Source organism: Engystomops pustulosus, chromosome 4, assembly GCF_040894005.1.
Source record: "Engystomops pustulosus chromosome 4, aEngPut4.maternal, whole genome shotgun sequence".
Taxonomy (NCBI): domain Eukaryota; kingdom Metazoa; phylum Chordata; class Amphibia; order Anura; family Leptodactylidae; genus Engystomops; species Engystomops pustulosus.
Window position 1 is genome coordinate 116143891 of NC_092414.1, and position 16252 is coordinate 116160142.

The 16252-nt window shown below is 42.6% G+C and overlaps 1 protein-coding gene across 1 annotated transcript in view; it reads left to right on the forward strand.

Moving 5' to 3' along the window:
* LAMB4 (laminin subunit beta 4) overlaps positions 1–16252 on the forward strand; it is a 108069-nt gene that overhangs the window by 76749 nt on the left and 15068 nt on the right. The window contains exons 33-35 of the mRNA XM_072147131.1: positions 1080–1218; positions 2087–2263; positions 12609–12762. Coding sequence (XP_072003232.1) covers positions 1080–1218; positions 2087–2263; positions 12609–12762 — 470 coding nt within the window. The remainder of the gene's footprint in view (positions 1–1079; positions 1219–2086; positions 2264–12608; positions 12763–16252) is intronic.

Genomic DNA, 16252 nt, shown 5'->3' on the forward strand with positions numbered 1-16252 from the left:
CACATTGGGGCAGATTTACTTACCCGGTCCGTTCGCGATCCAGCGGCGCGTTCTCTGCGGTGGATTCGGGTCCGGCCGGGATTCATCAAGGCAGTTTCTCCGACGTCCACCAGGTGGCGCTGCTGCGCTGAAGTTCCCTGAAATGCACTGAAGTTCACGATCCTATCCTGGATGAAGGTGAGTGCAAGCTCCGCGACACAATTTCCTTTTTTAAATGTGGCGGTTTTTCCGAATCCGTCGGGTTTTCGTTTGGCCACGCCCCCTGATTTCCGTCGCGTGCATGCTGGCTCCAATGCGCCACAATCCGATCGTGTGCGCCAAAATCCCGGGGCAATTCAGGTATAATCGGCGCAAATCGGAAATATTCGGGTAACACGTCGGGAAAACGCAAATCGGCCCTTAGTAAATGACCCCCACTGTTTCCTAATGCCCATTAGTTCCTTTCTGCAGCTCCTATTTATGTAGGATAACCAGTCAGGTTCATTGCCTGGGTCTTTAAAAATTAGGGGCACTAGCCCAAAGTTATGTCTTTCCTCCTTGCCTTCAAAAATATCAATATGTATTTTGGAAACAGCATATGAACAATAATCTTTTCTGACAAAGCTTATATCCTGCATCTCAGCTCTATATAGAGTGGATGCATACATGGGGGAATCTCAGATACAGTGTCTCATCACTATGTATGGTAGACACCACCATTATATTGTTTCTATATCAACTGTACACAGTGAGAAGAGATTATGCTCAAATTGATATAGCCCTTCAAGCCCCTTCATTAGGCAATTTAAGTGTACAATTTCTTTTTGTAAACTTGTCTGATAAAGGGGCTTCTTTGGTTCAAAATATCGTAAATATTTCTATTTTTATTTTTCTGCTTATCCAATAAAGTTTATTTTAACTTTTTTTTTATTTTACACAAATATAGTTAATATCCCAATTTTGTTGGATAATACAGTACTTTACAAAATCAAATATCAGTCAAGTGAGTGATGAAGTCTGAAAATGGTTTCGGCAGTGGTGTGCATACATTTAAAAATCTGTTTTTAAATTTCGTTTTTTTTTTTCATTTTTCTATGTAGAAAGGCAGTTGATAATCTTCCAAGTGGAGATGAAATTCATAATAATTTAAAGCAATCTGAAAATGCACAGAAGAAAACAAAAACTGTAATACAAAATGTGAATAAAAATATCCAAGACATCAGAAGCAAACTTTCTCAGGTATAAGCAAATTCATTTAGCGTTACATACATACATACATACATACATACATACATACATACAGGGGTTACATACATGATAGGGACTGTAGGTTTGTACATAAGTTGAATTTTTTTGCTTGTACTACGCTTCTGTACCCATGAAGAATAACAAGCCACTGGTATTGCAGGGAAGCACTACTGCTGACATTGTGCAAATACGTCCTTAGTTATCTCCACCCTCCACTACCTAAACTGGCCACGATACCAAAGGCTTGTATTTCATTCAGTTTTGCAAATGTTGTCAATTTAACTCAATACTTTATAAAACTGTATGAAATCAAGAACTGGAATTTGTCCAGAAAAATCTATTTTCACTGAATCCCTAGTATTTTACCTCAACTAAGCTATTACCGGTATCTGTGTTCTGTAGCCAATCAACTAATGCAGTTAGCAGTTTTCTGAGGGGGTGGGACCACTCCTCACAGGCCACTCACATGGGGCATGGGACGCTGCTCTGCAGAGAGAAAGGTAAACTTTCATCTAGCTTTTCATTTTGTCAGAAAAACCAAGTATTATTATATAAAAAAAAAACACTTTGGCAATGTGCACACTTTTCTCTATGTGGAAATGGGGGAGCCAGAAAAAGAGCTCCTGATGACAGGTTCCCTTTAAGCCTTAGAGGCATCTTAGCTAATAACTCATTGAAGGCTATCAACTAGTACTCACATGAACAAACAGACAATCCACAAATATAGGTTTTATGCGTAAGAAATACTGTATTAAATCTTTTAATAGATTAGGTAACCACAAAATACCTAATCTCCCCATGCAAATAATAAAAATTACTAAACTAAATTGTTTATAACTCATTATTTCTGTTTTCCTAGGCTCAAAATCGAGCAGATAAGGTTGACAGCAAATTAAAATCAATAAAGGATACACTCTCACAACTGGAATCAAGAATTGCAGAACTTCAAGATAAAATGCTCAAAAACAGGATTGAGGCTTATAAAGCACAGAAAGGGGCAAACAATGCTCTTAAGGAGGCATCTGAAAGTGAAGTTGTATGTAACCTTATTTCATCAAACAATATTATGATATCCACATATATTTTATGAGGGCTTTTATATGTTAATGTATGCAGGATCTTCTGTTTTTATATGTTACAAGATTATAGGGAGTTTACCTCCTGCCACATGTTTTCAAGCTATATGATACTTTATAAAACTGACTTTTCTCAAATAAGAGACATTTGAGGAAAATTAGATATCTGGAAAAGTGCCCTACACAATGCTCTGTATTGTCATTTAAAAAAGGGGCGCTTTATCTTAATTCAGTGGAGGACACTGCAAATAAATTCATTAACCCCTTAGCGCTCCGCGCCGTAGCTGTACTGCGCAGCTTCCCACTATTGGCGCTCAGCGCAGTACAGCTACTGCGCGAGCGCATACTATTTTAGAATTGTCACCACGTCGCGAGACGTGGTGACATCGGGCTGAAATTTGGGTGACAGAGGCAGGAGGAGTTCCTGTCTCCGTCACCCGACCAATCAAATTGGTCCCGCCCGCCGATCGCCGTGATTGGCCAGTCAAACCTGACTGGCCAATTACAGCGATTTTAGGCTAAAAAACGTGCTTTTAGCACTTTCCTCTTCCTCCAGCGGCACCATTTTGGTTTGGTATCGCTGGAGAGAGGAGAGAGCGTTACTGTGTGCACCAAAATACACTTTTACACTATAAATAGTGTTCTGATCCTTATCTGATCCCTATTGTTCCCTACAAATTCCCATCCTATCTGTTTTTTCCTGTGTCCTGTGTGTTCCCTGTGTGATCGCCTTGTGTGATCCCACGTGTCTTCCGTTTTTCCCTGTCTGTCCCTTCTGAACCCAAACGCACTTTTCAGTGCGCTGTGTTAGCGTTGTTCTGCACTGGACGCACTTTTCAGTGCGCCGTGTGAATAGCGCTGCACAGAATCTTTAGCAATCTTAGCGGTAGTTAGTTTGTCTTAGGGCAAGCTAGGTGCATTTGTAGCGCCTTTTTGCGCGGTGCACATAGGTTTTTTTTCGGTGCCTGGTAATATTTTTTTCCAGAACGCCGTAGGTGTACCCGTACATAGCTACTTTTTGTGTGTGCCATCTGTGCGGCTGGTCCGTGTGGCTTGGTGTGCATTATCTTTTTTTTTTTGTGTGCTATCTGTGCGGCTTGTCCGTGTAGTTTAGTGCGCATTATTTTTTTTGTGTGCTATCTGTGCGGCTTGTCCGTGTAGTTTAGTGCGCATTATTTTTTGTGTGTGCCATCTGTGCGGCTTGTCCGTGTAGTTTGGTGTGCATTACCTTTTTTTTTGTGTGCTATCTGTGCGGCTTGTCCGTGTAGTTTAGTGCACATTATTTTTTTTGTGTGCTATCTGTGCGGCTTGTCCGTGTAGTTTAGTGCGCATTATTTTTTGTGTGTGCCATCTGTGCGGCTTGTCCGTGTAGTTTGGTGTGCATTACCTTTTTTTTTGTGTGCTATCTGTGCGGCTTGTCCGTGTAGTTTAGTGCGCATTATTTTTTTTGTGTGCTATCTGTGCGGCTTGTCCGTGTAGTTTAGTGCGCATTATTTTTTTTGTGTGCTATCTGTGCGGCTTGTCCGTGTAGTTTAGTGCGCATTATTTTTTGTGTGCCATCTGTGCGGCTGGTCCGTGTGGTTTGGTGTGCATTATCTTTTTTTTTTGTGTGCTATCTGTGCGGCTTGTCCGTGTAGTTTAGTGCACATTATTTTTTGTGTGTGCCATCTGTGCGGCTTGTCCGTGTAGTTTGGTGCGCATTATCTTTTTTTTTTTGTGTGCTATCTGTGCGGCTTGTCCGTGTAGTTTAGTGCACATTATTTTTTGTGTGTGCCATCTGTGCGGCTTGTCCGTGTAGTTTGGTGTGCATTATATTTTTTTTTGTGTGCCTGCTAGACGGTTTATCCGTGTAGTTTGGTGCACATTATCTAATTTTTCTTGTTCTCTATTTTTTTTTGTGTGCAATGTCTCAGAAGACGTACACCGTGTTGGAGGCATATAACATGCTTGCCTCTGACACCGAGTCAGCTAGTGGGGATGATGGTCCCTTTTACCTATCATCATCCTCCTGCTCATCTTCCAGTGACCTGGAAGGACCCCCAAGAAGGCGCCGTAGGGTTCCAGGGACTTCTGCAATTGAAGTGCCTGGGACTTCTGCAGGAGAAGTGCCTGGGACTTCTGCAGGAGAAGTGCCTGGGACTTCTGCAGGAGAAGTGCCTGGGACTTCTGCAGGAGAAGTTTCTGGGACTTCTGCAGGAGAAGCGTCTGGGGCTTCCACTGACCCCACATGGGTAGCCCCAGATAATTATACCCCTCAGGTCCCTGACTTTTTGGGCCATCCTGGCATTAACTTTGACACGACAGGGCTCAGAGCTGTAGACTTTTTTAAGTTTTTTTTTGATGAGGAGCTGCTAAATATTATTATATTTCAGACAAATCTCTACGCTGCACAACATATTGCCCAAAACCCCACGTCCTTTTATGCACAACCCTACAGGTGGACCCCTGTCACTGCAGCAGAGATGTACAAGTATTGGGGCATAATACTCCTTATGGGGATAGTAAAGAAGCCTTCAATCAGGGACTACTGGAGCACAGATATACTGTACCACACCCCCATGTTCCGCATGGCAATGAGCAGGATGCGCTTTGAAGCCATCCATAAGTTTTTGCACTACACTGACAACACACAGTGCCCACCCAGAGGTGACCCCAGTTATGATCGGTTATTTAAGGTCAGGCCCATATTAGATCATTTTAGTGCCAAGTTTGCCCAGGCATATACTCCCGCCAAACATGTAAGCATAGACGAGTCCCTAGTACAATTCAAAGGGAGACTTCAATTCCGCCAGTACCTGCCCAATAAGAGGGCAAGATATGGTGTGAAAATGTATAAGCTGTGCGAAAGTTCATCAGGGTACACATACAAGTTCAGGGTATATGAAGGGAAGGACTCCTCTATAGTGCCCCCAGAATGCCCCCCCTTCCTGGGTGTTACAGGGAAGATAGTGTGGGATTTAGTGCACCCACTGCTGGACCAGGGCTACCACCTCTACCTGGACAATTTCTACACCAGCACCACCCTGTTCAAGTGCCTCACTTCCAGAAATACTGCGGCATGCGGCACTGTACGCAGAAATCAGAGAGGTCTCCCTAAGTCGCTGCTTGGGCAAAAACTTAAAAGGCACGAAAGCAGGGCACTATGCAGCGACTCTGTATTGTGTGTTAAGTACAAGGACAAGAGAGAGGTCCTTGTATTAACCACAATACATGAGCACACCACCACCCCTGTCCCAGTACGAGGTGCCAGTGCAGAAGCCCCCAAGCCAGACTGTATTTTAGATTATAACAAATACATGGGAGGGGTGGACTTGTCTGACCAGGTGCTTCAGCCGTACAATGCCATGCGGAAGTCGAGGGTGTGGTACAAGAAGCTGGCCGTGCACATCATGCAGATGGCATTGTATAATGCTTATGTGCTGCATCGATATGCCGGCCAGAGGGGAACTTTCCTGGAATTTCAAGAGATGGTAATAAAGTACTTTCTTTTTGGAGACCAGGAAGGGGGGAGTGCTAGCACATCTGGAAGTGAGGCCACATCACGTATTGTACCAGGGCAGCACTTTCCAGGAGTAGTTCCCCAAACAGCCAGCAAGGGAAGGTCACAAAAGAGGTGCAGGGTGTGCTCCAAAAATGGCATTCGGAAGGACACCATTCATCACTGTGAGACATGCCCAGAAAAACCAGGGTTATGTATGAAAGATTGCTTCCGAATTTATCATACATCCCTGGATTTTTAGAGTACCCTGTTGTTACCCTGACGCACAGCTTATACATCATGCCGCACCTTCCCTTCTAAGCCCTGCCATGTGCCCAGCCTCTAGATTACTGTCCCGTATGCTTTACCCGGGAAAACATGCATCATGATTTTTAGGGTGTTTGTCTCCCATGGCAGCAGCTGGGCACAAAATGACATAATAGATATTTTTTACTATGCACTATCCATTTTGCACTTTTTCAGGGGTCCACCTGTGGGGTTAAAATGCTAACTATACCCCTAGATTAATTCATGGAGGGGTGTAGTTTCCAAAATAGGGTCAGTTCTTAGGGGTTTCTACTGTACTGGCCCCTATTGGCATCTACAAATCTTTCATGATGCCAAAAAGAAAAAAAAAAGTACAATGTCTGTGCTCCAACAAGTTATTCCCTTTTGAGCCCTGCCGTGTCACCATCCTACAGATTATTGCCTCCTATGGGGTATTGCCCTAACCGGGGTAACCCGCAGAATGATTTTTGATGTGTTTTTCCCCAGTGGCATGAGTTGGGCAAAATACTTTTGTCACTTCAATGGCATATTTGATAAATTGCAATACAACTGTTTCTCTGCACTACTCACTTTGTATTACATTTGAGCCAGCACCTTAGGGGTTAAAATACTCATACAAGCCTACATACATTCTTTGAGGGGTGCCCTTTCCAAAATGGGTTCACTACTTGGGCTTTCTATTGTACTGGTACCTCGGGGGTACCCCCCATTACCAATCTAGTGAAAACGAAGCTTGAAAACCTAAATTGTGCTTCTTTCTTCCTGACCCCTGCCGTGTGCCCAGCCTGTAAATTATTGGCACATGTGTGGTATTGCCGTACTCAGGACAACCCCCAGAATGATTTTTGGGGTGTTTGTCTAAAGTGGCATGGGTTGGGCACAGTATATGAGGCACAAAAATGACTTTTTTGAGATAAAAACACAATTTTTACTCTGCACCATTTACTTTGCATTCAATTTTGACCAGCGTGTTGGGGGTTAAAATGATCATACAAGCCTACATACATTCTTTGAGGGGTGCCCTTTCCAAAATGGGTTCACTACTTGGGAGTTTCTATTGTACTGGTACCTCGGGGGTACCCCCCATTACCAATCTAGTGAAAACGAAGCTTGAAAACCTAAATTGTGCTTCTTTCTTCCTGACCCCTGCCGTGTGCCCAGCCTGTAAATTATTGGCACATGTGTGGTATTGCCGTACTCAGGACAACCCCCAGAATGATTTTTGAGGTGTTTGTCTAAAGTGGCATGGGTTGGGCACAGTATATGAGGCACAAAAATGACTTTTTTGAGATAAAAACACAATTTTTACTCTGCACCATTTACTTTGCATTCAATTTTGACCAGCGTGTCGGGGGTTAAAATGCTCACCACAACCACCGATAAATTCTTTGAGGGGTCTAGTTTCCGTAATGGTATCATTTATTGGGGGTTTCTATTGCACTGGCACCTCACGGGCCCTGCCAACATGACATGGCACTCCAAATCCAAACGTGTGAAAACGGAGCTGGAAAATCAAAATTTCACTCCTTCCGTTCTCATCCCTTCTGTGTGCCCAGCCTGTAAATTATTGGCACATGTGTGGTATTGCCGTACTCGGGACAACCCGCAGAATGATTTTTGGGGTGTTTGTCTGAAGTGGCATGGGTTGGGCACAGTATATGAGGCACTAAAATGACATTTTTGAGATAAAAACGCAATTTTTACTCTGCACCATTTACTTTGCATTCAATTTTGACCAGCGTGTCGGGGGTTAAAATGCTCACCACAACCACCGATAAATTCTTTGAGGGGTCTAGTTTCCGTAATGGTATCATTTATTGGGGGTTTCTATTGCACTGGCACCTCACGGGCCCTGCCAACATGACATGGCACTCCAAATCCAAACATGTGAAAACGGAGCTGGAAAATCAAAATTTCACTCCTTCCGTTTTCATCCCTTCTGTGTGCCCAGTCTGTAAATTATTGGCACATGTGTGGTATTGCTGTACTCAGGACAACCCGCAGAATGATTTTTGGGGTGTTTGTCTAAAGTGGCATGGGTTGGGCACAGTATATGAGGCACTAAAATGACATTTTTGAGATAAAAACGCAATTTTTACTCTGCACCATTTTCTTTGCATTTAATTTTGACCAGCGTGTCGGGGGTTAAAATGCTCACCACAACCACCGATAAATTCTTTGAGGGGTCTAGTTTCCGTAATGGTATCATTTATTGGGGGTTTCTATTGCACTGGCACCTCACGGGCCCTGCCAACATGACATGGCACTCCAAATCCAAACATGTGAAAACGGAGCTGGAAAATCAAAATTTCATTCCTTCCGTTCTCATCCCTTCTGTGTGCCCAGTCTGTAAATTATTGGCACATGTGTGGTATTGCTGTACTCGGGACAACCTGCAGAATGATTTTTGGGGTGTTTGTCTAAAGTGGCACGGGTTGGGCACAGTATATGAGGCACTAAAATGACATTTTTGAGATAAAAACGCAATTTTTACTCTGCACCATTTGCTTTGCATTTAATTTTGACCAGCGTGTCGGGGGTTAAAATGCTCACCACAACCACCGATAAATTCTTTGAGGGGTCTAGTTTCCGTAATGGTATCATTTATTGGGGGTTTCTATTGCACTGGCACCTCACGGGCCCTGCCAACATGACATGGCACTCCAAATCCAAACATGTGAAAACGGAGCTGGAAAATCAAAATTTCATTCCTTCCGTTCTCATCCCTTCTGTGTGCCCAGTCTGTAAATTATTGGCACATGTGTGGTATTGCTGTACTCGGGACAACCTGCAGAATGATTTTTGGGGTGTTTGTCTAAAGTGGCACGGGTTGGGCACAGTATATGAGGCACTAAAATGACATTTTTGAGATAAAAACGCAATTTTTACTCTGCACCATTTGCTTTGCATTTAATTTTGACCAGCGTGTCGGGGGTTAAAATGCTCACCACAACCACCGATAAATTCTTTGAGGGGTCTAGTTTCCGTAATGGTATCATTTATTGGGGGTTTCTATTGCACTGGCACCTCACGGGCCCTGCCAACATGACATGGCACTCCAAATCCAAACATGTGAAAACGGAGCTGGAAAATCAAAATTTCATTCCTTCCGTTCTCATCCCTTCTGTGTGCCCAGTCTGTAAATTATTGGCACATGTGTGGTATTGCTGTACTCGGGACAACCTGCAGAATGATTTTTGGGGTGTTTGTCTAAAGTGGCACGGGTTGGGCACATTATATGAGGCACTAAAATGACATTTTTGAGATAAAAACGCAATTTTTACTCTGCACCATTTGCTTTGCATTTAATTTTGACCAGCGTGTTGGGGGTTAAAATGCTCACCACAACCACCGATAAATTCTTTGAGGGGTCTAGTTTCCGTAATGGTATCATTTATTGGGGGTTTCTATTGCACTGGCACCTCACGGGCCCTGCCAACATGACATGGCACTCCAAATCCAAACATGTGAAAACGGAGCTGGAAAATCAAAATTTCATTCCTTCCGTTCTCATCCCTTCTGTGTGCCCAGTCTGTAAATTATTGGCACATGTGTGGTATTGCTGTACTCGGGACAACCTGCAGAATGATTTTTGGGGTGTTTGTCTAAAGTGGCACGGGTTGGGCACAGTATATGAGGCACTAAAATGACATTTTTGAGATAAAAACGCAATTTTTACTCTGCACCATTTGCTTTGCATTTAATTTTGACCAGCGTGTCGGGGGTTAAAATGCTCACCACAACCACCGATAAATTCTTTGAGGGGTCTAGTTTCCGTAATGGTATCATTTATTGGGGGTTTCTATTGCACTGGCACCTCACGGGCCCTGCCAACATGACATGGCACTCCAAATCCAAACATGTGAAAACGGAGCTGGAAAATCAAAATTTCACTCCTTCCGTTCTCATCCCTTCTGTGCGCCCAGTCTGTAAATTATTGGCACATGTGTGGTATTGCTGTACTCGGGACAACCCGCAGAATGATTTTTGGGGTGTTTGTCTAAAGTGGCATGAGTTGGGCACAGTATATGAGGCACTAAAATGACATTTTTGAGATAAAAACACAATTTTTACTCTGCACCATTTACTTTGCATTCAATTTTGACCAGCGTGTCGGGGGTTAAAATGCTCACCACAACCACCGATAAATTCTTTGAGGGGTCTAGTTTCCGAAATGGTGACATTTTGGGGGGTTTTCTATTGTACTTTTACTTCAGGGGCTCTTCAATTACACTGTGGCACCACAAAATATTTGCAGCCAAATTGGCCTTCCAAATTCCCGGTATCGCTAACTCTGTTCTGGACATCGATGTGCGGGGAAACAGCAGCTGACATCCACATGTCTGGTATTGCCGTACTCGGAAGAAGCAGGGCAAGAAATTAGGAATATATATTTACCTCAAATTCCTTCTGAATGTATCCGTTTTAGGGCTAAATTGGAAAGATTGAAATCAAAAATTGAAATTTCAAAATTTCCACTCCATTTTCATATGCTTCCGGAAAAATAATTAAAGGGTTAACAGACTTCTTAAATGCTGATTTGAATAGGTTGAGATGTTAGGTTCATAAAATGGTGTTACTTGTGGGGGTATATAGTACATAAGCCTTTATAGAGCACTTCCAAACTGAATTGATCACCAAAAAGTTCGCATTTTTCAAATTTCAAGAAAATCTGAGAAGTTGCTACTAAAACTTCAAACCTTCTCACATCCATAAAAATAATGGAAACGTAAAACAAATTATGGATATAAAAAGAAGACCAATGGCAAAAGGTTTCTATCAAAAAAAATTTGTGGTATCACTTTTTGTCTAAAAATTATAACATTTGAAACTTTGAAAATAGTCATTTTTTTCAAATTTTTCCTAAATTTTTGAATTTTTACCCCCCAAAAAAGGAACGGATCACCGAAATGACACTACTAACATAAACTACAATGTCTCACGAGAAAACAATCTCAAAATCACAGAGATATCTTAAAGCGTTGAAAAGTTATTACCACAGGAAGAGACACTGGTCAAATTTCCAAAAAAAGTTGCGAGCCTTAACCTGCAAACAGGCTGCGTCCTTAAGGGGTTAAACTGTGATATTTTGTATATATATAAACGGCAGACTCTTTTATAGAATCCTAGTCAAGGCTTTATATTAGCTACGACTACATCCCAACATTCTCTCACTAGTACCGATATTGGAAGAGAATATACCATATAATAATAATAATTCCTTTATATAGCGCACACAGATTACACAGTGTTACACGGTGCTTGCTAAATCATTCCCTGTCCTCACAATCTTATCTACCTACTGGTATGTTTTGGAGTGTGTGAGGAAACTGGAGGACCCAGAGGAAACCCACGCAAACACAGAGAGAACACAGTGAATGTGTTAAGATACTCAAAAGTGCGAAACGCTGATGCCCCTCTGTTAAGATGGAAAATCAGTAACAACTAGATGACCTGTTTCTCAAGGACGACGTGACACTCATCACAGTTGTATTCAGGCCTTATTACGTGAAATGGAGCACAAGAACCATGAGTAATCCAGTGCCACACAGCTGTGCCACTGGCCACGGTGCTAGTGTTATTTTCTTCTATTACAACTAGATGACCCGTTTGCCAGAGACATCTAATCTATGAGGAAGGCAATCTTTATTGCTGGTTTAGATAATACACTGGCGTTACTTATCTTTAAGCGATGGCTAACACAATTATTTTGTCACAGCTTTTATGTTAAGCACATATTATCCACATGGATTTTCATGTAGAATATCGGCTGTGTTCTAATTGAGAGCAGAACTGTTGTAGTTGCCCATGGAATCCAATCAGAGCCCAGCTTTAATTTTCCCTTGGCAGTTTATACAATGAAAGCTGAGCTCTGGTTAATTGCCATGGGCTCCTAGAACAATCCTGCTCTCAGACAATTATAAAACATCTCCACCAGAAAATCCAAAGCAAAGTTACCATATGCTACTGGTATATTTCCAGTGGCTATATTTTCACAGATTTTGCTATAGAAAAACTTGCAGCAAAAAAGAGTTTACCAGCCGTTTTTTTCTTTACCATGCTGCAGACAATGTTAAGTAGCAGCCATGGAGATCTGTGTTACGTTTATGTTTTAGTTGCAGCAGGACTTTGAAAATTGATGTATATTCCAGGAATATAACTGGATTTGGAGCAATGGGAGGGATTTGTCAGTTCTGAAATCTCTGCAGTCAAACCAAAAAACAATGGGGTGGGGCAACAGTTCAGTGAAGAGATCTCCCACAGGAATCCACCCTAGTTCACCAAGTCCGGCTGCAATCCTGGAATATAAATTTGAAGTCCTGTTGCTAGTAACACAAAGTTATGGTCACAGAGATTCCCAGGTCCAATACCTAACTTTGTCTGCAGCTTTGTATGGCCAAACAGCTGGAAGAATAGCTTTAACTGTGCATACAGATTATTTGTAAAGGTTACAGCTATAATTCAGATGCTTTACTCTATAGATATGTTCGTACATTTCTAATGAAATAGACATTCACATATTTAATTTATTGTTACAGGATTTAAATAATTTAAAAGAAAAATATGAGCTGCTGAAGGAAAAGCTAAAGAAACAGGAAATCCCTCCGGAAATTTTGGAGAGATTACAGAAATTGAAGAAAAATGCTGAAGATCTAGTTAATTCTATTAATAAGAAATTTGAACGTATATCAGGTACTTTGGATGTATCTTGTTTTTTTTGTCACGTATGCAGGATGCAACATATTGGTGCCAGAAATAGTTTGAGAGCAGCATTGATCTTGTAGAAACTTCTGACATATATGTCAGAAGGAAGGGGTTGTGGCTGGCACTCATGAGGAACACTGTGTGACTTGTAAAATGTATTCAGGTTTTAATTTATTTTAATTATTATTTTTTTTAATGGGAAATCATCACTATTTTTGATAAATATATTAAAAATTTTGCTCACACATATTTATTATATCAGTGCAGCTGACTCCAGTGTATATATGTGTATGTATATTCACACACAGATATTGGGCAGCTCAATCAGAAATACACGCAATGTCTGGTAATGCCAATCAGGTCTGCAACAGCGGTTATAGGCTACACAGGCCATAGTTGGTTTACAACATTAGTATGCTATAGGTATAGTAATATGCTATAACTTTAACCTACACTGGATAATTTACAAATAGGTTTTAATTGTTTTATTTAACCCATTGGTTATCAGCAGAACAGTTTGTAAATCCAGAAGGCATCTCTTTGTTGTAGCTTAGGAAACCTACATCATGTCATTAGGCTTCTTGAAAGTCATGGTTGATGTTAAGGGGACTGCCTTTCAAAGTAGCAAAAAAAGCCATTGTTTTCCGTGTCCCATCCTAAAAAATTGCATATTTTCCAGTATCCCAATGGCTATAAGTCTCCACACGCCTTAATTAGCAAAGTCTCCGTAGGAAGGAGACTGGCGAAGCGGTCGCCATCAATTGAGATGTATCCACGTGTGGGATATGGTACTGCTATAACACTCACGGGTAAATATTAATTAACCCTGTGTCTGTCCCTTCTAGATTATATCCCTAGTTGTATTCCTATGGCCGTTTTGACAGGTGAACTCCTCTTTTTCTAGATGTCAATTTTATTCAATTTCATTTCACATTACGCAAGCGATTTTATATTAATGAAATAAAAATTACATTTATCTTGCTCACTTTCCCTCTTACCTTATTTCCCTGCATTCATTGAAGTATGGTAACCCATTAGAGTAGAGCAATTAGACATTGTGCTTTAAGAATGCATTCACACACATGTATGATGGACGTATATACGGCCGACGTATATACGGCCGATATACACTCACCGGCCACTTTATTAGGTACACCTGTCCAACTGCTCGTTAACACTTAATTTCTAATCAGCCAATCACATGGCGGCATGTAGACATGGTCAAGACAATCTCCTGCAGTTCAAACCGAGCATCAGTATGGGGAAGAAAAGTGATTTGAGTGCCTTTGAACGTGGCATGGTTGTTGGTGCCAGAAGGGCTGGTCTGAGCATTTCAAAAACTGCTGATCTACTGGGATTTTCACGCACAACCATCTCTAGGGTTTACAGAGAATGGTCCGAAAAAGAAAAAACATCCAGTGAGCGGCAGTTCTGTGGGCGGAAATGCCTTGTTGATGTCAGAGGAGAATGGGCAGACTGGTTCGAGCTGATAGAAAGGCAACAGTGACTCAAATCGCCACCCGTTACAACCAAGGTAGGCAGAAGAGCATCTCTGAACGCACAGTACGTCGAACTTTGAGGCAGATGGGCTACAGCAGCAGAAGACCATACCGGGTGCCACTCCTTTCAGCTAAGAACAGGAAACTGAGGCTACAATTTGTACAAGCTCATCGAAATTGGACAGTAGAAGATTGGAAAAACGTTGCCTGGTCTGATGAGTCTCGATTTCTGCTGCGACATTCGGATGGTAGGGTCAGAATTTGGCGTCAACAACATGAAAGCATGGATCCATCCTGCCTTGTATCAACAGTTTAGGCTGGTGGTGGTGGTGTCATGGTGTGGGGAATATTTTCTTGGCACTCTTTGGACCCCTTGGTACCAATTGAGCATCGTTGCAACGCCACAGCCTACCTGAGTATTGTTGCTGACCATGTCCATCCCACAATGACCACAATGTACCCAACACTTGATGGCTACTTTCAGCAGGATAATGCGCCATGTCATAAAGCTGGAATCATCTCAGACTGGTTTCTTGAACATGACAATGAGTTCACTGTACTCAAATGGCCTCCCCTGTCACCAGGTCTCAACCCAATAGAGCATCTTTGGGATGTGGTGGAACGGGAGATTCGCATCATGGATGTGCAGTCGACAAATCTGCGGCAACTGTGTGATGCCATCATGTCAATATGGACCAAAATCTATGAGGAATGCTTCCAGCACCTTGTTGAATCTATGCCACGAAGAATTGAGGCAGTTCTGAAGGCAAAAGGGGGTCCAACCCGTTACTAGCATGGTGTACCTAATAAAGTGGCTGGTGAGTGTACGTCCCCCATACACTTCTAAAGGCTGACGGCATCGTACGGGAGCGGTACGGTGCAGCACACATGTGGCACCGTACCGCTCCGTATCCTGGGAAAAGATAGGACATGTTCTATCTTTTCCCGTATTACGGCACCGTGGCCGATACGTTCCTATGGAGAGGGGCGGGGATGAGCTGCGCTCACCTCCTCCTCTTCTCCCCGCGCGCTGCCGCGTGCCCGCCATGCTACGGCGCGCCGGGCCACGGCATTGTGCATGTAGCCTAAGACCTAGTCAAAATATTGGAAAAGTGCCTGCTGAGCCTGCAGTGCAGATGTTGTATGGGTCCCTCGTACTATTTTATTAAGTACTTTGCTATGTCTGTAGGTGATGTGTAGCATGGCTTCCTCTCTCTAGGGCAGTGGTGGCGAACCTATGGCACGGGTGCCAGAGGTGGCACTCGGAGCCCTTTCTGTGGGCACCCAGGCCATCACCCCAGCACAGAGTTTGCCAGATAGGACTCAAGGCTTCCTCCTGTGATCCAGTACAACCCAGGACGTGCCATGCTTGGCTGCCAGAACTACAGGAGGAGCGAGAAGGTGCGGATAGAGATGGATTGTCATTTGAGCTCCCGCTCTGGGTCCCCTGATTCTTCCTCTTCAGGGGACCCTGGAGGGAAGCTACAATCCAAATTTCTCCATCTTTCTATTGTATTGGTGAATTCTGGAGGCCAATACGATTGAAACCTGTGATACAGCAAGAAGCAATGAGTTACTGGTTAAATTGTCATGTTGGCACTTTGTGCCATATACGTTGGTTTTGGTTGAAGCTTGGGCACTCTGTCTCCTAAAGGTTCGCCATCACTGCTCTAGGGGATAGGTAACAATGAAATATGTCTTTTGATGATGTACAATATGACTGTCTTTCTCTAAACACAGAGTTGATATAGATGTATTCCCAGGACTAAAAATCATGTGCTACCATATATTTTCTTCAGCAACACTGACACAGGTATTAAAAAGTATACATTATCCTTTTTGTCAGTTCTGAAATCTCTGCAGTCAAACTAAAAACAGTGGGGTGGGGCAACAGTTCAGTGAAGAGATCTCCCACAGGAATCCACCCAAGCGCACCAAGTCCCGCTGCAATATTACCCTTTTATTCTAATTAAATAAAT